We start from the raw sequence: 23,182 nt of genomic DNA on the forward strand, positions 1-23,182 counted from the left end.
GGCGTGCAACGTCGCGCTGCGTTGCTCACGGCCAGGACATTCCAATAAAAAAGGACATGGTTCTTAAGCAGCGTTGTTAATGACTTTGCGCAGCACAAGACCTGTAGGATAGACTTCTAATGGGTGAGTACTGGTTTCGTTTTGTTGTTACAGAGTGGGATCAGGGATTTAAGGGATTTAAATCCATAGCACTGATATTGTTACGTCTCATATGTTGGAAAATGTGCATCTATTGCAATCAGTGTCTGTGATAACATTTGGCGGCTGAGTCCAGGGCAGGCTGTTAAGTTAACGTTGATAAATTTGGCACTGCTGTCTGTGGTTCTGATCTAAGGCTGGTTTGCAGTATGGGAGTTGCATGGTGAGCCTCTCCATGATGGCATAGCAATTGTCTGCTTTGCAATTGTCTGGAGTGGTTGTGTTTACATGCGTGTATGCGCAAGAGAGTACGCTTGTGTTTGGGGCAAGGGCCCAAGAAAAAAAAATTGCACCGACACCAATCACAATTATGTTACGCTGCTGGGTGACCCCCTCCACTCATGTGATATCGAAATGATCAAATTCCAGTTCACTTGTTTGCCCCATTCTGCTTCCCCGACAGCCTCGCTTCCCTTTTCCCATCCCTCCCTCCTTGGTAATGGAGGTGATGAACCCGCTTTATGATAGTGGAGGTGGTCAAACTATCCCATTCCTCCTTTGATCCTCGGATACCCAGGATTTTCCCCCCCCTATGCTTCTTTTCATCTTCATCCGCTTGCCTTCACTTCCGAACTGCCTTTCACTTTGTGCTTGATCTCCCTCCCCATCCTCCTTACCCGTGGTGATGACGCCCTCCAGCCGGATGATGTTGGCGTGGTCAAACTGCCCCAGGATGCCGGCCTCGCTGAGGAAGGAGCGCCGCTGTTTTTCGGAGCAGCCGGCCCTTAACGTCTTTATGGCCACCGGCAGCTCCCTCTTACTGGGGAGCTTCAGGCAGCCGCGACACACTTCCCCAAAGTCGCCTGTAGGGGGAGACAGACAAAAAGGGGTCGTGATCCCCATTGATTGATGGAAACCCTGAGAGAGCTGGGGAAGAATAGGGCAGGGTGTTGCAGGTCACACTGACGATATGGAGTAATGTCTGTGCAACGATTAAAAGAAAGTGAGAATGGGAGTTAGACAGACGGGGGGATGGGGGGGGAATCAGACTGGAGCAGAATCAGATGGAGAAATACTAGAGAGGGAGAGAGATGACGCAAATGAACAGACAGAGTTGAGGGGGAGAGAGACATGAAATACAAAGGGATCAAAGGCAGATCAAAGATGGGGGTAGGGTGCAGGTGAAACAGTGGAACATCAAGTACAGCCAAGGCAAACAGTGGAGCTCGATTTCGGCAGATCAGTAGGTTGCCAGACTGATTGAACTGGTTTCTCCAATTTGTCTCAGGGCAGGTTGAGGGAAAGTGCGAAACAAAACAAAAAAATCGAGTTGCCTCAACATTACTGCAGCTGTTGAGGGGCCCTACTCTGTTAGCTGCCTTTGCCTTGTCTTTTCATATTTCACAATAAAAATGGTAGCAAGGTTAAGAATTATTTTGCTGAATGATAAAGTATAAAAGTTTAATGAGACCTGACATTACCCCGGTGCCCTGACGTCCCAGACACTTGCATTAAATGCTTAGAAAGAAAGAGATATTCTGTTTCACTGTATGGGACTTTCCAAAATTTAAAAATCCTGGACAGTTGTTCAGACTATATCTGAGATTGTTGGAGTGAAGGTGCCTCACCCAGCAAGGGGGTGTATACTAGGTATATATTCAAATAACTTTATTGTTCGCTCAATACAGTTAACTTTAAATGACTTTGGACTCCTGCAGGAGGACGGAACCTGCCAAAATAAAAAATAAATCAAATAAATAAATGACTCGATAAATAAATTTCCCTTTTAGTTATTTATTTACTATGTATTTATTTTTAAATTTATTTTATATTTATTTTTGCATTTGTTTTATTTATTTTATATCTATATTTAAATGTATGTATTTATGCATTTATTTATTTCTGCATGATTTTCCCTTCAAATTTCACCCCTTTTTTATTTCTGTATTCTTTTCGTTATATATTACTTTTTACATTTCTTTATGCCGTCACTCATGTCATGCCCTGTATTTAATAAAAAAAATAAAATAAAAAAAATAAAAGGGAATATTAAACAGAAGATTAAATAAATAAGGGAATTAATACAAAGATAAATAAATAATGAGGCAAATTAAAACAGAAATATCAATTTATGCCACATTTATCATTTAATTAATCATGCTCATTGTTTTTGCTACATTTAATAACATATTTATTTATTTATTGAGTCATTTATTTATTTATTTTTTTAGTTTGGCAGGTTCTGTCGTCCTCCATGAAAAGGATGATAGCTTTATCTTGGAAAAAAATTGGATGTACCTGTAAAGTTGCCTTCTGTAAATGAGAGAGTCCAGCGTATTAGGAGCTTGACCCATACTTGAGACTAAAACTCAGGATAGCTCGGCATTTGCTGCTTCGAATACTAAATTGCCGAAGAAAGAGTTGCAAAGCTCAACAAACCAGCATTGTTCCCACGAACAGTTACGTACCTGTGTGCACGATTCTCTCTATCTTGATGCTCGAGTTGTCCAGCTCCTTGGCAAAGGCGTGCACGGCCTGCAACAGGTCCTCGCAGGTCTCTGGATCAATGTAGGTCCTCCGTGTTGGGATCTTAACTGAACACACAAACATACAATGTAAGACATAATATGAAGCCTGGACCCCCCTCACTGTGGCAAATATTTTTGTACATTTTACACAACCACATTTATCATTTAGCAATTTGGGGTTCAGTGTCTTGTCCAAGGACACTTTGACATGTAGACTGCAGGGCCCAGGGATCAAACCAACGATCTTCTGATTAGTGGACGACCGCTCCACCTCCAGAGGTATGTAATCGAATACATCCTAAAATCGCATATGGCCCCAGCCTGGTCCCCCCTTATTTGAAATGGCCTAGAACCGAAACTGAATGCAGCACAAAGGGACATCAGAGCGAGGCTTGGGAAGGCTCACAGTGCTTTCACTTGGCTCCAGATTATCTGGAAGTCAAAGCAGTGCAGCCTAAAAGCAAAGGTCCGACTATACGACAGCAATGTAAAACCGGTGCTGGGAAAGCCGTTCGGAAGAAATCAATGAGACGTGAAAAGATGCATGCCTTCCACAGTGGATGCCTCAGCAAAATCTGCCACATCTTCTGGCCTGAGAAGGTGTCAAATGAATATCTATAAAAGATGACTTAAGTGTAACAGCGTGGTGCTGCAGTGGCTTGGACATGTCCTCAGAATGGCCCACGCATCCCAAAGGTTGCACTAGGATGGTTGTATGGAAACTAGATTCTTGCAATATTAAGCGATTACAAGGTCACACGAAGGTCACACCATCTTGTCAGGCTTCAAGTAATACGTTTGCAAACCACTAGTGGTTTGGACCAATCAGTGTCCTGTAAGGAGCTACTGGCAGCTACGAGCGTGGCTCCGGTGTGTGTGTGGCGACACAGAGAGGTGTTCGTTCTAAACAACAATGGCGTTTCCTGAAGAGGTTAGCGTAGCACTGAAGGCTTTTCTCGGTGGAAAAGAGGTTTCCGCTCTCCTTCCGACTCTTCTCCAGTTAGCCCGTGATGGACAGATGGTTCATCCAATCACCTGACAATTACTTTTTGACAGTACCTGCCCTTTTTTTCCAAACAGTTCCTAATGACGGCTTCTCAGATGGTTCTGTGTAACAAACCATCTGGTGCGTCAGGTTACTAGGATGGATTCAGGACATCAAGGGAAAAGGAAGCAAGGTCGCCCCAAACCAAACTTGGCGGCGAACTGTGACAGCTGAGCTAAAGGAGATGGACCTAACACGGGGTGGAGCACAGCGTGCGGCACAAGACGGATCTCGATGGAGGCAGAACGTCAAAGCCTTATGGCCCATCAGGAATGAGAAACTGGTGAGGCAAGACCTTCCATTGTCCATAAAATCAACAGGACAGCAGCACATATGGTTAACATGCTTTTCTGCACAAAGAAACACATCAAAAGATAAAAGTCTGCACTAGTCCCAGCAGCAAAACGTCCAACACGAGGCACAAAATAGATAAAAGGAGCCACTCTCAGATTGCGATACCATTAAACTGTGTACAAGCATAGCTAGCCAACTGCTTTGTTAGCATAAAGAGAAGTCTGTTGCCCTAGCGATACCTCTCTCTCAACACAAAAACATTTCTCATGTCTGCATCGCTTTGTGCTCTACTGAGGCTATACTCTGTGGAGAAATTGGTATGTTTGCCTCCTGCAACAAAGAATTTCTCTCCATATGATTGTTGAACATTAGACCAGAGAATGTTGTGTCTGGTAAGAAGCCCCTTGCTCTTTGATCTAGAGACTGAAATCAATACCTCAGTTTTACCATTGATGTTTGAGATAGAAAACACTTTCTGCTATCAAACCCCGTTATAACAGTAGGCCTACTCTAAACATCTCAGTTTGACACGTTTAGCAAGTTATCTGTGGTTGTAATAACCAACCATAAACCCCAAATTAAAAATACTTTGCAAGTAGCAGCTTTTCTCAACTGTTTTATGGTGTCCTTCTTTTCATTTAAGATACAAAATGCTTCCGTTTATGTATTCAGAACTTGCCTAATTCTCCGTTTTTGTTTGGTTTGACCTTGCGAACTCCAGAGGCAGAGAGGGAAAAACTAAGATCAAAGGCTCAGAGTGCTCAAATCTGACTTTGGGTTTCCTCCACGCGGCTTTAGTCAGATCACAGGGCTCTTCCACCAGGCTTTTTGTCTTTTTTTGCTCGCTTCTAAATGTTATCTCGCTAAACACACACACATGCAAAATAACAGACACGCACACAAACACAGTATAATCTTCAGGCAGAAATTGGGACGGGACATAATAAGACAGTAAAATGCTGAGGCAGAGAAACCTTAAAGTGCCACGGTACTTTTTGTAGTAGTCTTGCTGCTTTGTTGGTAGTTTTAGAGTTTGGTGCTTCCGGAAAATAATGACAGCTTAGGCAAAAAAAAAAAAATCTCCAAAAATAGCATTACTCTATGTCCTTTATCCATAATGTGACATTTGATAAATAGCTTAATAAGTATAAAAGTGATGTATTGTGGGCTATACAATGTGTTAAAGAGGACCTATTGTGCTTTTTTTCAGGTGCATACTTGTATTTTGGGTTTCTATTAGAACATGTTTACATGTTTTAATATTCAAAAACGCTTTACTGTTCTCATACTGGCTGTTCCGCACCACCTCTTTTCACCGTCTGTCTGAAACGCTCTGTTTGAACCCCTCGAAAAGCCGCAGTCTGCTCTGATTGGTCAGCTGGCCCACTCTGTTGTGACTGGTCAACTGAACCAAACTCTTCGGACTCCGCTCTACCTAGCTTTGTTTGAGGGCATGCCAAGCTAGCCGTGAAACAGGTATTATGCAAATGTGTTACTTGGTGACATCACCATGTTACGGAAGTAAAGGCAGGATTTCAAGCAAGACGTTTTAGGCAGTTCAGGAGCAGTGTTTCTGTGGGGGGAGAGTGGACTGGCGTGGACTTTGTAACTTTGCAGACCTTTTACATAACAATATAACACTAAAGGAAAGAAAAAGGAACAAAAGCATAATAGGTCTTTTTTAATATCTGTTAAAATAGAAGCCTAGACTCTGTATTCAAAATAGATTAATTATTTCATGTTGCCCTATCTAATCTCCAAAGAACATTTTAATATTGCCATGCTTAATTTTTTTTCAAGGACCGCTACAAAATCTCTTCCGTGACACTAATGAGACACAACAACTGCATATTTCAGCTGACATTTAAAACGGCAAGTGATATTGACCCCCAATTGTTTGACAGTACACCACGAAACAAAAGCTCTGCCTGGTTTCTCGATGGGCCTCGTTTCCTTTATCAACTGCCAATTGTATTTACCGAACGTTAACGACTAGCAAATAAACTAGCCAGCATATAGCCAATAGCCATTAGCCAATGGACTGTAGTTCTTAATTAAATGACCTTTGACCCCGGTTACTACAAGTTAAGGCTAATCTTCCAGGAAAAGACCTTGTGGTTTTCCCAAAAGCCGGGGCCGAGGCTCCGAAATGTGATTACAGCTCTAGATCGACTTGAGGGATCCTATACTGGCTGCCTCATAACGGCTTATTGATCCAACACACACACATACACACACACGTTTGCTTGTGTGTACACACAGAAATGTTTGTGTACAGACACACACATCGACAAATAAAGCCAAAAAGTTCAATTATGAAGCAAATGAAACCTTTTCTATTCAAGGCCAGGGCTGAGTGGAGGATCGAACACTCTGTTCTGTCAAATAGGGTTTTCAAACACACTGTTGTAGCTTTGCAACCAGCTGTGCAGTACATGCACACACACACACACACACACACATATAAGAGGGGGTGCTCACATGCCTCGTATAAATGAGCAATATCAGCTGCAAACGCTGAGATACATGTATGACACACACACACACACACACACATATGCACATGCACGCTTCATTGGCTCTGTGGCTGATTAGTTTCAGGGTTAACTGTGTCATTGCCATGAGCGATTGAGGGGAAACTGAAGCATATTCACACTTGGCTGCGTAATCTTCAGTGAACCACAGAGTGAGCATCCGAGCCTCAAATATTTTCATTCTAAAGTAGGGCTGTCAATCTATTAAAATATTTAATCAGGATTAATCGCATGATTGTCTATAGTTAATCGCAAATTAAGCAAATTTTTTGTATCTGTTCAAAATGTACCTTAAAGGGAGACAATGACTTGACTTGCCCCAAACTGCATGTGATTGTCATAAAGTGGGCATGTCTGTAAAGGGGAGACTCGTGGGTACCCATAGAACCCATTTACATTCACATATCTTGAGGTCAGAGGTCAAGGGACCCCTTTGAAAATGGCCATGCCAGTTTTTCTTCGCTAAAATTTAGTGTAAGTTTGGAGCGTTATTTAGCCTCTTTTGCGACAAGCTAGTATGACATGGTTGGTACCAATGGATTCCTTTAATTTTCTAGTTTTATATGAGTTAACTAAATGCGTTAAAGAAATTAGTGGTGTTAACTTTGATTCTAAACACAAGGGCACAAACTCTTCATCATGCTTTACTATCTTTCTCCATTCATTTCCCCAGACACCTTCTCTCTCTGTAATCAGACTCTGGATGATATCTAAAAGCGGTCCATTAATGGCGATTGCAGATGAGTCTTGATCCGTTCCTCCACCCCCTCCCCATCGCATGTTTCTAGGTCACATCCACCCAACTCCAACATAAAACTGAGCAGTGTCACTTATGAGTCTCCCCCGTCTCTGCCAACTCACCTCTTCATACTCCAACTCTCTGCCCTCTTATTGCACCCATCGCTCCTTCCTTCCTCCTCGACTTTATTACTCGCACACTCATTTATTCACTCGTTCTCTCTTCCCCCTGTCCTTCCGTGTTAATATACGGCCGGGGAATGTGTTTTTAAGAGTCTAGCAGGCGGACAGATGGGGGGAGAAAAAAACAATTTAATTCCGGCTTACATGACAGTCACTACCTCACACACTCCGCGGCAGAACCTGCAGCGCCATGAGAGAGTGTTGTTCCGAGTCCACAGTCACGGAACAGGAAGTGGACTCGAGAGAGTGTGTGTTGGATAGAGAACAAAAAAAAGCCAAAAACGTTGTGCCTATTTCTGAGTGTCCGCCTATGAGAGTGTTTGAAAAGCGGGCCAAAAATGTTTGTGTGTTTCTGTGTGTATTGCGTGCTTGTCAGCTGTTGGCATGTCTTTGTTTGGGCAGATTTAATTCCCAGCCGCATGGCTTTGGCTCATTATTCATCAGGCATAGTGCTCCAAACCTCTCCAGAGGGCTCAGCATGCTGGGAGATTAAACAACGCAAATGAGCACGCACACACGGGTACCCACACACACACACACTACACACACTGAATTTACAAAACTGTGTACACGCACACAACTCAAACTCGAAAATTCACACATACATCCACCACATTATCACGCACACTTACACACAAACAGGAAGAGATATGTCAAACTACTTCCATTCTGTCACTGTTCAACAAAAAGGCCTATTGAGAGCTTTGTGAGTTTAAAAAAAGCAGCATTTACAACCTTGTACGACACACAACAACATTTAACGTCTGTTTTGGAAGCGCAATCTCAGCTGCTGCCTGTCTTGTTCTGGCGCTTTTAGCCTCTTTCTCCTTCTCCCCTCCCTCCCCTCTCCGTCTCCAGCTCTTTATATCCTTCCCCTCCTCCTGATTTCAATCTCTCCCCATCAAACTCTGCCGCACACACACCACCTAATGGAGTGTGTCAGTGTGCTCAGAGTTGGCTAAGCATGCACTCAGAATTAAGAATTAATGTCGTGGCGCTACTTAATGCCTCAAAAATCAAGTGTAATGCAGCTGTAGAGATAGAAGAGGAGCAGAACGGACTGTTCTCCGTGGTCATTTGTCTAGTACCAAAGAAAATGCCAGCTGTTGTTAGTTGTTATGGTGACAACAGATCACGCGTCAGCAGGGGCGTTAAGTGTGGTCGCAGCTCGCCGGGAAGAGAACGGACCCAGCTCCAGAGACGGATGGCTTGCTAGTTAGCTAGGTAGCTCGTCCTTCTCCAGGGCAACGGCGAGTGAGGCGGAGGGACCGTTAGACCCACCAGCCCGCTGTTCGGCTCATTTTCTGCAGCCAGTGTAGCATTAAAGCTTCATCAAAAACCGGCAGTGCGTCATCCAGAGTAGGCTCTCATGATCACACCTCCTTTTGGGGGAAAACTATCCCGTGTCCCTCGTAGACGGTAACAGAGTAAACAGAAGAAGTTGAAACATGTCTCCAAACTTCTACTTTAAACAAACTGGTAATAGTATTGACGCTATGATCAAGAGTTGCTGTGTAGTTGAAAAAATCTAAAAATACTGATCTCTAATTTGTTCTCAAGCCATGTCCTAAAAAAGATGTAATAGAGGGATTTTATGGCTCCAAGCTATAGACCAGACCAGCATGAAGTCATCGCCGAGGCTGCGCTCCCTTTTGGGCGAAAGAAACTCGCCGTCACAGGAGAGAATTGATGAAAAGCTTTTGTGTAGCGGGTTATCTGAGGCTTTCACACTGAGATCTGAGGCACATACGATACGTTAATATTCACCGTCAGAGTGGTAAATCACTAAATGATGCTGATGACAGTGACTAGCATGGCTACCTAACGTGGGCTTGAGTGTGAGGCTGCTGCAGCAATACAGTCATACATTAAAGTTATAGCAGCATCAGACTGTCGTCTCCAACTAAATCTCAGCCTATAGATCAAACAGTTGGTTATTAACAGGTTGGATTTGTACAGACAACACTTTGCTTTGATGTCTGGATAAGCGATATCTGGCCACTGCGTTGGACGGGGGAAGACTGAAGGGACATGATGGCGATCAACCTTAGTTTATTAAGGTATCATGAACGCTCAGGCTCAGGCAAGATCGCAAAAATAACTGAGGCATATTGTATAACAAGAGATGAATAGCATACGAACTTGTCAAAATTACAATCCAAACATACGTCAAAGTGCATTGACATCTATGGGATATTTGGTTTTCTTTCCGCCAAAAGGGGGCGCGGCCTTGACTTTTTGCGAAAGTACCCGTGTACTTTTCCTAAACCTAACCAAGTAGGTTAGTTGCCTAAACCTAAGGTGATTTCTGGCAGAAAACCCTAAAGGCAAACTTGGCCGCTGCTCTGACACATCCTGCTACGTTGATTTGAACGGGAGTGTCCGTTCTACTTCGATTCTCTTTCTATGATTCCAGCACATGGAATAGGAAGGACAAATCATGTATGACAGATTCCTCCCCCTATCCTCAGAGTTTGAACATAAACACCCACAGTTAACACACACTTCTGTGATAATAAAGCGATCTCCGCTGTCACTTACACTGGAAGTAAAGTTCCTCGTCTCCCTCTTGAGAAGCTTTGCTGTAGCCGCATTGTCTGCGAAGAGAAACAAAAGAAAAGACATCAGACAGTGTTTTTTTTTTCCCAGTTGGTAGACACAAACAAAGCAGAGCATCAGACGCTGTTTATCTTGCAACGCGATAGATTATAATGGAATGTGCAAAAACTGTGAGATGAGAGAAGACAAGAGTATTGACGGTGGAGATGGAAAGGATACGGAGAGAGGCATTCAGAAAGACCCCTGATGCGAAGGCGCTGATGAGCAACAGAACGGATCTGAGGCTGAATAAGTGGAAATCCTGCCTGATTTGACTGAGCGAGTCACAGATACACACCGATAGGCCGGGAATTGATACGCTATTGTTGTTTCGCCCTGATGGAGTTTTTATGAAAGAGATGAACACACACACGCGGGCAGCGGTGCTTTCTACACGCATGTGCACACACTGTTATCTCTCATCCCTTGCGAACCACATGGGGTCTAAAGAGGAAAGAGCTCTCTATGATCTGACTGCTGATGGCTTTTCGGCTTAGAGGGAAAAACTTGGCTCTTTGCGCTCACACGCACGCACACACACACAATCCAGAGAAAACACACACATACTGTAAGTGAGAGATTAAACAAGTGATGAACAGACACTCTGGATGGCCAGCACCATGCTTACTTGGATTAGAGAGAGGGATGAAAAACAAGACAAGAGGGACACAGCCAAGGAATTGAAGAAAGTCTTCAGTACATCAGAGGTTCTTCTAACAAACAGGATGCTGATTAAATATAATCTAAATACATCCCAGACATATATGGAAATACAAGGTCATAAACACTTTGGGGTTTTCCTCTTTGCAGCATTTTAGTTTATATACAGTGGGGTTTATGACATGTGTTTACATGGGCGGAATTTATGGTAGGGTATGTCCCTACCACTTTTCAGAATACCTAAAATTGTCCCAGCCTCTAATTTTATATTAACTGCATATGCGTTTAAATTGTAGATTTTTTTTCTTAAAATATTGTGACTTTATTCTCATTAAATTGCGATTTCATTGTCATAATATTACAACTTTTTTCTTGAAATATTATGAATTTATTCTCATTAAATTATGACTTTATTCCCTTGATATTACTTTTTTTCTAAAAATATTACTTCTCAGAGAACACAGTTGGATCAAATGTGACTTTAGTGTAAACAAACATGGCAGACGACAGGCAGGTAGTTCGTTTTTTGCACAACTTTGTACTGAAAATTCACGAAGGATGGCTGGATGAAGTCATGGAGACGTGTTAAATAAACGCTTGCGTTGTTGTTACAAATGAACAAGTTGGTCCTCCGTTTCTGAGCTCCACCTTACTACTACTTTATGCTTCATGTTTTGCATTAGCTCATCCATTAGCCGCGGCCACAATGACAGTGGTGGTTTTCCTTCTGCTTCAGTCAGCTTGGTCCTCAACTGGCTATCGTTCTTGGGTTAAAATAACTTCGGAAGTGGCGTTACATAAGTACGGAAGTTACGTGACAAATAAATCAACGTTGACTTCTGGTTTCACACGGGGTACCTCCTTATGCGGCGTTTGTCGCTATTTATATTTCCTGGTTCACAATTATTTTGATTACATAAGAATAGATTTTGTTGAATATATACGGATTACAGTGCATTACTTTTAGTAACTATGAACAGTGTATGAGAACAGCCTGCTGGGTTTATAAATTAATTAAAATGAATTATATCATTGGGGTGAAAAGGTGCCATATGCACATTTAAAGAGAACACGAAAGAGAAGGGATGAGTGAACCATGCCTACATGTGGGTTAACTCAGCAGAGATAACATTAAAAGAGAAAAGTTGATCTACAGGTGAATAAATATTTGAAAGCAATACAGAATGCCTGAGAACCTTACTGCATTGTATTTTTATATTTCCCTTTACATAAATAAAAGACATTTCCACCACAAATTGATGCATAAAAATTCACCAGAATGCAGGAAATTACATGTTCGACGCTCAGAATCTCCTGGGGGACGACCCACAGCTTAATATGTGCCCCCTCTAATGCTGAAATGAAACCTTCGACCTTGTGTGTTTATATCCGCGAGCATCATATCAACAAGTGAACGTGGAACATAATTATTGCGTAACCATGTTTTCAGGGGTTATAGACAACAGGGAGAGTCTGGTAATTGAGCTTTGATCGATGACATCGAGGTCCTCAGTCTGTGCACGGGAAAGTCAACGGGTGAGGTCGTCCATGCGTGTGTCAACGGACGTGTGTGTGTGCGTGTGTGTGGAATATAATATCTGCTCAGGGAGCCGTGCGTTAATGCGAATGTCAGAACACATCAGCACTTCACACAGAACCGGTGCACAAGCTGAGAGGGAGTTCACAGAGAGCCTCATGGACCAACGTTGTGTGTTTCAATCATGTGTGTGTTCTTTACGTGTATGCATGTGCAGGGTTATGCACATGCACGCGCAAATGTGTGCGTTTGTGGGAAGGGAGGGTTTTTGCATGTGAGTGTTTGCATGGGGAGACGTGATAGGCTGACACATCCCTCAGACTGTGCAGCAGCAGGGTCTGAGACAAGGTCAGGACCCTGTCTGTCAAAACACACCAGCAGACACATGCAGCACAGATCCTCAGGGCAGGAGATACCAGACAGGGGAGAAGAGACAAGAATGAATAGATAAGAGAGCACAGCGGAAAGGGAGCGAGGGGTTGGAGGGAGGAGATGAGGACGGAGGGCATGGCGGTACCAGGAGAAACAAGATGCAAGAAGAGACCTAAGGGGGGGGAAGAGAGGTAAGGGAGCAAATGGTTAACATGACAAGAGGATGAGGGCAAAGCAGGGGATAAATCATTGAGAAAGAAATGCGAGGAAGTCGGGAGACGGGGAGGCAGAGGAAGTGACAAGAAAATAGGAGGTTACGGATAAGAGGATAATTGGGCAGAAGGGTATGCAAGGAAGGAGACATAGTTGAAGAGGCACACAGAATAGCCCATATAGTACACGGTGAGGGGCAGAGGAGGAAGCAGAGAGAGGAGGAAAGGATGGTAGTGAGGAGTGCAGGGAGATTAAGGACGCAAGACAGTGGTGGAAACTACAGTTAGGATAAGGACAACTGAACAAAAAAGCAAACAGAAATAATAGATTTAAGGGGACAAGTCAAGTGATGTGAAGGACGTGAGGAGACAAGGGGGCAACTAAGCCTTGGTGAAAGGAAATAAGGAAGAAAAAAAAATAATTGGCAGGGCTGCATGAAGGCAAAGTCGCATGACTTGATTCCATTTCCATTACTTCTTTTGAAATGTCACAGATGTGACAAAAATGAAAAAGCAGATGCAAAGCAGTTCTTTTTTGGAGAGTGGCTTCTTTTTTGGGTATGAATTCAACGGTAACACTCTCCATCACATATTCAAGATCATTTCATATTGTGGTAGAGCGCGGCACCGATATGGAATTGGGCCAAACGGATTGACAAAAAAAAGGGGAAGAAAATGGGAGATTGGCTTATTATCATTCTCTTGTTGTGAGGGAAGCTTGAGGAAGAAGAAAAAGAAGCGCAGAGGTGGAGGAGAGATGGCAGGACAACTGGGGGGAAATGAAAAGGTGGGGTGGGAGGGAGAGAGTGGGGAAGAGGGGGGAGTGCAGGCATGCCAGTGTACCTGGGCATCAGCTGTGTGAAGGGAGGAAGAGGAGAGAGAAGAGGAGGAGGAGGAGGAAGAGTGGAGAAGGAGGTCGAAAGCAGCACCACGCTAGCAGGAGTTACATTGGAGGAGCTCGAGCAGACGCTGCTGGGAAAAAAACAAGGGAAGGGAGGGGAAGGGGGGGTGCCAATGTCAATTCTGGCTCTTTTCATTACTTTAAAAGACGGTCAGTCAACACAACTTTGATTCCTTTCTCCAAAATCTAATCATTCTAATCATTGGATTATCCATGAAGGATGCCGCCAAGAAAAACATGCAAAAATTATAAAATATCCATAGATCAGCTATACTATGAAAACATACATTCTCTATTTTGAAAATGTATCCTGCCGTAAATTCTTTGCTAAATTGGTTCCAATTTTATGCTTTTGATGAAAATTCTGGACCAATTTTGAAATATCACACTTCTGAAGAACCAGATGGCAGAAAGCAACGTGTGGATGCCAAAACACTGAAGATTCTAGCCAAGTTCTGTCACTGTCTGCTCAGCTTCATCAAATGTTAAATTTGGCAAGTATCTGCATCTTAGTTTTTATTCTTTGTCCTTTGGAGAATCTTGAAAATGCATTTCATTTTGAATGCATAACTGTAATTAAAGGGACGGGTAGATTTACCAAAAATGATAAAGTCATATATTTTCTCTCCAACTGTCTGCGTAGCAATATAAAACTTAACTCTACATTTTTGTTAGCGTCAACAAATCCCATAAAAAGTTGTCACCATGATTTGGGCTGACAGAATTAGCACTATAGCCTTATCTACTGTTACACTCTGCATCACAATGGGACATTTTTTGCTCATTTTCAAGTACAAGCACGAGCTCAAGAACATTAAAGCAGAAGAAAAGGAACGGATGCCATGTAAATGAAGCCTATTCACTGCCTGCTCTTTCCTCTCCCTACCTGAATTCTCCTCCTCTAAAATAAAAATGCAGTTATGGAAATATGTATAATAGGTGAGACAGCAGGAATAGAATCCTAGATGACAGGTGAAAGCGAAGCAGAGAAAAAAATTAGGCCAGCAGAAAGGTATGCAGGGAAAATACATGGAACATTGGGGAATTTCATAAAAGCCATTTTAACTTTCATCCATCATACCTTTTATCCATTTGTATGACTCTGGTTTATAAGATTCAAAACGGTGACAACGCACCTATTTTGAATGTTATCAGCCGATTGAATGGGCTAGCGTGTCAGTGACGTATATAGTGTGCGAGACCACAGATGTAGTTCACAGAGCGGTTTCAAACAAAACTAAATGATACTACAACAAACCTACGACGATCTGTGACTTTCTTGACTTGCAAAATTATCTTTTAAATTGACAAACATCATATGTGTGATTCATGGTGGATTTCAAACGGGATCAAAAAATATTTGTCTCTCGTCGTTGACTACCGTACATATTTTTTCCGATATAAGGTCCCATGGGGTCCACCGGAAGGGAAGGGACTTTGCCCCTCTACACTACGTCACCTGACTTCCTCCTTTGCTCCCGCCATAATTACTACAACCACTAAAGGTCGACGTTGTCTTTTTGTATTTGTATCGTTCATCAACCATGTGAATAGATGATAACCGCCATCTGAACCTACTAGTAGGTGTAGAAAGGGCCCTTCTAACCCATACCTATGAGGCTGATAATCATTGATAACGCCAACCGGTTCATAACATTCAAAGTGGGTGAACACCTTTATTTTTCTTCTATTGCTGGGAGCTGTTTGTTCTTTTTCTTGCACAAAAGGTAAAGACATTATACTTTTAGGTTTGGGTTAAGAATCAATATCAGATCCATACTTACAAATAAAGTAATGACTTATTCATATGTGACTTATGAATAATAAATGGCAAGATATTTCCAAAACTGATGCGGACCCCTTTGGAACGACAGGTTTCACATTTAATATGGAACATGTTCTCCGTCTGCTGGTTGGGGGGCTTTCATGATACATGAAAGCACTGATCTGTACGAGACACGCAGGAAACTACAACACAGTGCTTGGGACCTTTTCTCTTGGCCTGCCCATCTCTCCCTCGTCTCATTTTTTCCCCCACTTTTTTTGAGAGAGTCAATGGCCCTATGAAATGACCCTCTGCTTTACTTCCAGCTTCTTCCTTTCTTCTTGATCCCCTCTCCATCTCCCGCTGCTGATAACTTGTTACTCACTCACAAGACATAGACATACACACTCAATCCGAAGGCACACACAGGCACACTGGTGGTGTGGCCAGTGAAGGGTAAACAATCCCCCCACTGACCAGTCAAGCTTGGGCTTCCTGGAGAATGTTTGGGCGATGCCCTGGAACTCCGGCTCTATCAAAGTCTGTCAGGCACCAATGGACACTGTGTGTGTGTCAAGATAAGGTATCAAAGAGACGAAAACACAAAGTACTCATTCCTTTTTTTGTTCCATCATAATTTTTCCTCAGTGTTTATTCCCCACATTATTCTTATTTAATAATATGTTGCTACCATTATGTGCATAATGCTGCACTGGATGTTTTGGGTGTTATTTCACTTGACTTCTAACATGACCGGCGAATCTCTGAACAATCTATGAGTTCACCAAGAAATGTGCTTTAACTATGGCTGTCAAAGTTAACACGAAAATAATGTATTAACGCAAATTTGCTTTAATGTCACTAATTTCTTTAACGCAACTTGCATTTTTTAGGTTGTAGCGGGCTCAGTTTTAAAGCTAGAGTGAATATTAATCAATAGCGCTCCAAACTTGCACTAAATTTTGGGGAGGAAAAACTGTCATATGTTGTTTTACAGGAAGAAAAGATGATTGGATTGTGATATAAAAATACAAAGAATGTGATTTCTTTTGTCATTGCTTTTTGCATACATTGTTAAATAGGTGCACAATATGACCGGGGATGTGTTCTCAAAAGGTTAAAAGGCATTTTTCATTTCATCTCGGCTTTAAGCCAGCTTTTGTGATGAAGTGTGGTTTCCATGAATGCGTGCCTTAAATGCGTGCGACCGCCCGTGTCCGTGCTTTTATGTGTGTGTGTGTGTATGTGTGTGTGTGCAGTGGGACTCATTTGCATGTGTCTGTGCGAGCAGGCAGATCGATGTAACCGAGACCCCTCCAGCTGTGGCCGGGAGCTGGCTTGCCTTTGCAAACACGAGAGCATGGTAATTGAGGCATCAAGCCATTCCCTCTTTGTCTCTATGCAAAACATGACGAGCAAGTTAATGGTCCAGCAGCGATGAACAATGGAGACCACTTTCAATGAATGCAGTGATGGAAATAAAGGAGAGAGAGATAAGCATTATTATTCATTTGGAGGCTGTGCGTGAGGGGATGACGCTGCCTTCCCTCAAAGCAACAGTGTGTTTAAATACTCGTGTGTGTGTGTATGTGAGAGACACATCTTTTCCCATATTTTGTGTATTCCTACTGCAGTGCTGCGTGTATATGTATTTCCATATATTCCTTTAAAGATGTTTGACTGACAGCACCAGTTTGTTTGGCGCCCCTGGTAGTGAATAGAAGCCATTTCTACACCCGGTTGACTCCATCACTGGACCGTTTGTGTCTGTGTCGAATTGGTCTGGTGGTCTCTATATCACAATCCCCTCTTTATAGAAGTAGGTGTACACGAGGAAAAGGCCTGCTTTGATTTATCTGGATGAGAGGTGGCACCGATGTAGATCTGTGTGTGTGTGTGTGCGTGCAGAGGAGAGAACAAAAGGATGCACACAAACAAATGCTTTCACAATGTATCCGACAAAATCTCCCCGGACAGATATCAATTGAATGCCAGCCAAATGAAATGAAAATGTTTTCTGGCCATGTGTGTAGCTGTGTGGGAGTAGATATGTGTGCTCCCTACGTATGTGCTTGCATGTGTGATGGAGTGAACACTATATAATGTGTAAGCGTGTGTGTGTGTGTGTGTGTGTGTGTGGACTGTATCCGTGTGGGCGTGTGTGAGGCAAAGCTGGCAGAATATAGAGTTGGACAGGAGTCAGAGAGCGAAGTGGTTGGAACGGCGAGCAGGAATGCACTCTCACCCCGTTTATCTTCCTCAGCTGAATAAAACATGCAAGTATATGGAAAGATATACTCAGTGCAATAAACAAGACAATAAAATATGCATTAAAGCGCCACAGATGATGCAGAATGGCAGCATTGAATTGAAGGAATGTATTGAGTATCAGGCTGACGTTCGATTGTGAGTGACTTTCAGTTTAGTAGGATCATAAACCTCAAAAGATGAATTCATTTATGTGATACTTTCCGTAAAGACTGACAAAAGTAAAAACAAGGCTTTCAATTATTATTCAATTTTTGTCTATATTGTCTGTAGTATTATATCGGACGGCTGCCTGAAATGATTCACAATTTAGCTCCAAACGCATTTTTTTTGAAGTAGTCTAACATGGTGTTGAATGGTCACTCTTAAAGCTGGGGTAGGCAGTTTATTTTTGGCGTCATTGGGCAAAAATTCCATAATAACCTTTCAGAATATTGTCATTCAAGTGGTAGCCCAGGGTCGGTAGTTATCTGGAAAAGGCGAAACCAAAACACCATAATTTGAAAATACAGCGCTCCTCCTGCAGCTCTCTCCTTGAGAGAGAAAACATTTTGCTTGTAGTTTAGCCTTCAGCCTTCGGTAGCCGTTAGCTCATGTCTGTGGCTAAGTCAAGCTGGGGACTTGGAGGAGCGCCAGGCTTTGAATCAAATTTTCGTAGTGGCCCAATGGTGGAACTACAACTTCCGTGCCGGTCACGTGATGCCATTGGGCCCAAAAAGACGTCTGTCACTCAGCGGATAATGATGCGGATTTTTGAAGTTGTAAAATGCACTAATAGCCGAATCCAGAGTTATTTGTCGATATTGTCAGACTCTCTTATTGATAAGTCCGTCTTCCTGTTCTGGGGTTGCTCTGCAGTGTAGGTAGTTATTACCAATGCTGGAATAACAACTCTTCCTGTAGGATTTTCTGCCCTTGAATCAGGCGTTCACCATCTGAAGGGACATGCAGCCAATAGGAACTCTCTCTCTCTGAAATGACCTGTGATTGGCCAAAGTCTCCCGTCACTGGCTAGATTTTTTTAAAGCCTGAAAACAGAGCCATGAGGAGGTGCAGAAGTCTTTGCCCAATGATGCCGAACATAAACTTCCTACCCCGGCTTTAAGCCCAAGACACAATTCTGTTGATTGTCTCTTTTGTAGTTGCTTCACTCTTCAGTTTATTCTGAGGTACTACTGTAGCAACAATGCTGTAATTGCTGGAAAATGTGTAGCAACGTCCAGTGAGGCTGCAAAAATCATTCATGTTTTAAATAATGGGGGTGTATCTTTAAACTGTCCTACTTTACTCTAGTTTTTAACACCATATCATAACACGTATTGGCTTGCTTGACCTAATTTTGCCACTTTAAATTGGAAATAAAGAAATAAACCTTCTTACACTGCTCTAAATGATCACTTCCCGCCACCGCAAAACTCTCCCAATTGAAAGAATCTTGATTTAATAAGACTGAGCAGTACGCTTAAAAATTAGGTCACAGTAACAGTGGAGGTCGTTGTGGTTACGGGCAACTCCGACCATATGCTTGAAGTTAAATGCTTTAGTTGTCTCTTGCCATCTTAAGATCTTTTTTTTCAAAATGTGGTGAAATAATGAATTTGGACTGTTCACTCTTGTCGTAAGAAGCACTAAAGAGTTTTGAAAGGCAGTCTGAGTAAACCATGCGTCAGCTGTTATGCAAGTGAAACCGCTTTAACCTCGCTCTCGTCTTCTTTGCTGTTTCACAATTCCCACTTCTCGATGTGAAAACTAATTAGATAGCAAGAACTATGAACTCCTAGCCAAGAAAATGATCAAAGAAGGTTCTGACCCTGCCAACGTTCCCCCCCCGACGCAGACAGCACCATTATCCAGCTGACTTCTTTATGTTGCATATTAAACGATCAGTGTAACTGGTTATCATGTCATTTCAGCCATTCTCTCGCTCGCCGCCGCTGCACGTTCCTTTCACAGAGGGACTTCCTCCCGTCACTGGATTACTGTAATCTGGATTATGACAGAGTATCGTGTGACAGTTGACTGGATCTGTGATTGAGTTTGATGGTGAGTGTTTGTACACATGTGCGTGTCAGTGCATGTTTGTGCTACATGCTGAGAGTATTAGAGAAAGACAGAATGAGCCATAGGAAGTGTATGGTGGATAATGCGTGTTCTGCGTCTGTGTATGCATATCTACCTCCTCCAGATGAGCAGGCCCACCCCCATGGAGAGCAGCATGATCAGGGCGGCCACGGACACCACGACGATGATCACCACCGGACTCTGTTCGCTGGACGCCAATGCCACTGTAAATAAGCAAACACACGGATTACACATATGAACAAAACAAAAGAAAACACCTTAACTGAAATGGGTGTGCAACACTTAGGTGGTTTCAATCGCCAGATTCAAGTCTTCTTCAATACAGCAAGATGTTCATTTAGTAAATTATGGTCCCATTTAGAGTCAAACAGACCATAAAGCAGGGTGCTAGCAGGCTAGTGCTAGCGTTAGTGTAGGCTATCTGGACACTAACTCCTCAAAACCGTAGTTCGTAGTCCACAAACCAATGGGTGACGTCACGGTGGCTATGTCCACTTCTTTCATACAGTCTACGATTAAGACCCATATTTAAGTTTATTGTTGGGCGGCAACCTCTAATGGTCATAGTAAATGACGGGAGCAAAGGAGAATGTCAGGCGACGAAGCATAAAGAGCAAAAAAGTCACTGTATGGAGGAGGTCGGGGCGGATGGAGGGGTCAAACAAACACAGGACTTTGACCCAGGAGTCACTGCTCATGTCCTGTGGGACTTACGTATGTAAGTTAACATACTTAACTTTGCCTATGTCACGTATGTAACGTACTAAACTTGCATCACGTACGTAACCTAAGTAACAAACATACTTATTTATACCCAAACAGTGATCTTTTCCTAAACCTAACCAAGTAGTTTTGTTTCAATTCACATTAACCACGAGTTTAAAACTGCAACGCCTGTTGCTGGTACCCTCCAACGCCTCATATGTTTTTTTGGGAGTCATTGGCAAACCTTTTCTGTCGTTATGGTATGAGGAAGTGTTGGTATATTTTAGGTGCCAAGAAGAACAGGAGATGATATCAAATAATAAGGCGGTGACCTTAAGGGCCAGATGAATTTCACAGGAGAGGTTGATTAGAATGGAGGGTAAACTGATGTTTTCCTATTTTCGATAGCCACGACCTCCCCCTCACGATTAATATTACATTGAACCTCCCATTTGAAAAGCGTTTGCATACACTGCTTCACTAAAGTTTGCCAGTTGACATAGAATTGTAGATTTTTTTATAAGCAATTTAAGTACTTCTCGTCCATGTTGGTTTAAAAGTTGAGGTTGTTATTGACCTTGTAATTACTTGTACAATCAGAAACAGCAATAATGTTGTCACCTGCTTTTTCCAAGATCAAAATAATCAATTTGAACCTCAACAGATCTGCAATACTTTCTATCTCGGGACACAACACAACATGCAGTAACCATTAATTATCTTCAAACACTTACTAAAGAACATTCATGTTCCCCTCTGTATTGTAGCTGTGCACCTGCCAACTCTTATTGTTCGCTTACAATCAACCTACAAATACTTATACAGTACTTGCTTAATGCATAATTCACTTGAAAGATTAATGATAATGTGCTGCTAACGTTGTTTAGAATCTGTTTGCACGCCTGCGTTTCGTACGCGGCCACTAGAGGCTGCTGTGTTGCTGCCTTGTGAGTGTGTCAGGTCCTCACTCATTTGACTCTTGATCTAGCCTGAGGCTAATCAAGCAATATTGAATATGCATCGTCCAAAAAAAAGTTACTGTGCAACCGAGAGCCCTCACCCTAAAGCGAAACAAAGAAGTGCGAGACCCCGTTCGCTTAAAAAAACAAGTAAATAATCTTTGGTGGAGCTGGTCTTTGGCCAACCGTGGAAGACAGTGGTTGCGCGGGGGCAGCTCTCGGTTGAGTTGCGCTGTGAATGCTCAACAAATCCCTTTCCTGGGTAAATAAAGGGTTCAAAACAAAAGATTCATGAGGAGCACTAGGCATGAAACACACATACACACACATTAACACACCCAACCAGACCTCGAGGTGACACAAGGGACACGGTATTACACAAAGAAGAACCGTTTCACAGCTTACTGGTAGAATCTTGCGTCTTCACACATAATCCTAGACACAGTCACATCCCTATCTCTCTCACTCTAGCAGCACGCTTCATTGTGTGGGCTGGCCAGGTGCCTACACAACACAAACCCCCCGTCCCAGTCTGCCTGGTGGTGCTGAGAGGAGGGAGTGAAGAGAAAGTGAGGAGGAGAAGGAGGAGGCGTAAAACGGCTACTCACACTCGCCAAGTGTCTGCAGCTCCAGGGGAGCGCTGTACGCTCCGTAGTCGATGGGCGGCGAAGAGGAGGACGACGAGGAAGAGGAGGATGATGAAGAGGAAGTAGACGAGGAGGAGGCAGAGGATGATGACAGAGGAGAGGAGGACAGGGATGAGGAGGGAGCCGGCGTGGAGAAAGGCCGGATGAGGAAGACGTATGTGGTGCCGGGTTTGAGGTTGTTGACACTGATCCGTGTGGCGGCGGTCTTCACAGTAGAATAACTCTGATCCTTTTGTTCCTGCGGAGACAGAAAAAGCAAAAAGTGAGAGACGGAGAAGACGACAAAGAAAAGAGAGGAGGAGTGAGACGAGTAGGTGGAATCCATTTGTGAGGTGCCTTGTTCATTTCCATGGCACAGTTTGTGACGCTGTGAGCCGTGCGAGACCATTCTGTAACCAAATCAAGGGGGTAATGTTTCACTTATAGAGACGGCGGAACAGTGTTTCAAAGAGTCAGACAAAAGTTTTCAGACAGTTTGCCAGAACAAGCTGAGGAGTTAGACTTCTATAACAATAAAGAAGTATCACTCTGCGCTTTGGAAATAAATGTTGAAAAAAAAGCCAGACGGTATAAAAGCTCTATTCATTAGAGGGGTCTTTAGGAAATACATCAGAGATGGTGCTCATTTGCTTCTCTCTGTGAGAATGACTCACTCGCACAAGTGGACACGCTGGGGTCAGTGAATAGATGACTCATTAACATAATTACGCCACTCGCTGTCTGATATGTTTTGATGTTTGGTGCGATCCGTTTCAACAAATAGTCCTTATTGTATCACTGCAGGTCATGCGTCTGCATATCAATAAGATCACTTCAACTAAACAGCTTTGATGATAAATCAGATTTAATAGCCCCGTTTACAGCCGACGTCATGATCACGTTGCAGTGTTAGCTTGAGGAAAAACAAAAGAAAGACTGGAGGTACCAATCACTTCAGAGTAGTAGACTAAAGTTACACATCAGAAGTGTCATCTTGCTGCGTTGTTGGGTGCCAGAAGTGATCGATATAAACTATT

At 42.9% G+C, this 23,182-nt stretch overlaps 1 protein-coding gene across 4 annotated transcripts in view; it reads right to left on the minus strand.

The window, feature by feature from the left end:
* Positions 1-23,182, minus strand: part of epha10 (EPH receptor A10) — a 187,061-nt gene that overhangs the window by 16,608 nt on the left and 147,271 nt on the right. For 2 of the 4 annotated variants that reach the window (XR_012590760.1, XM_074614596.1), the window contains exons 7-12: positions 22,128-22,404; positions 19,950-20,058; positions 13,683-13,811; positions 10,002-10,057; positions 2,607-2,732; positions 816-1,001 (exon numbers count right to left, since the gene is read on the minus strand). Coding sequence is in view for 3 of the 4 variants with exons in the window: in XM_074614596.1 (XP_074470697.1) it covers positions 816-1,001; positions 2,607-2,732; positions 10,002-10,057; positions 13,683-13,811; positions 19,950-20,058; positions 22,128-22,404 (883 nt within the window). In the remaining variant the exon portion in view is untranslated. The remainder of the gene's footprint in view (positions 1-815; positions 1,002-2,606; positions 2,733-10,001; positions 10,058-13,682; positions 13,812-19,949; positions 20,059-22,127; positions 22,405-23,182) is intronic. The other 2 variants (XM_074614597.1, XM_074614598.1) reach the window with 2 other exon arrangements.

The sequence above is a fragment of the Sebastes fasciatus genome, chromosome 17, assembly GCF_043250625.1.
Source record: "Sebastes fasciatus isolate fSebFas1 chromosome 17, fSebFas1.pri, whole genome shotgun sequence".
Lineage (NCBI taxonomy): Eukaryota > Metazoa > Chordata > Actinopteri > Perciformes > Sebastidae > Sebastes > Sebastes fasciatus.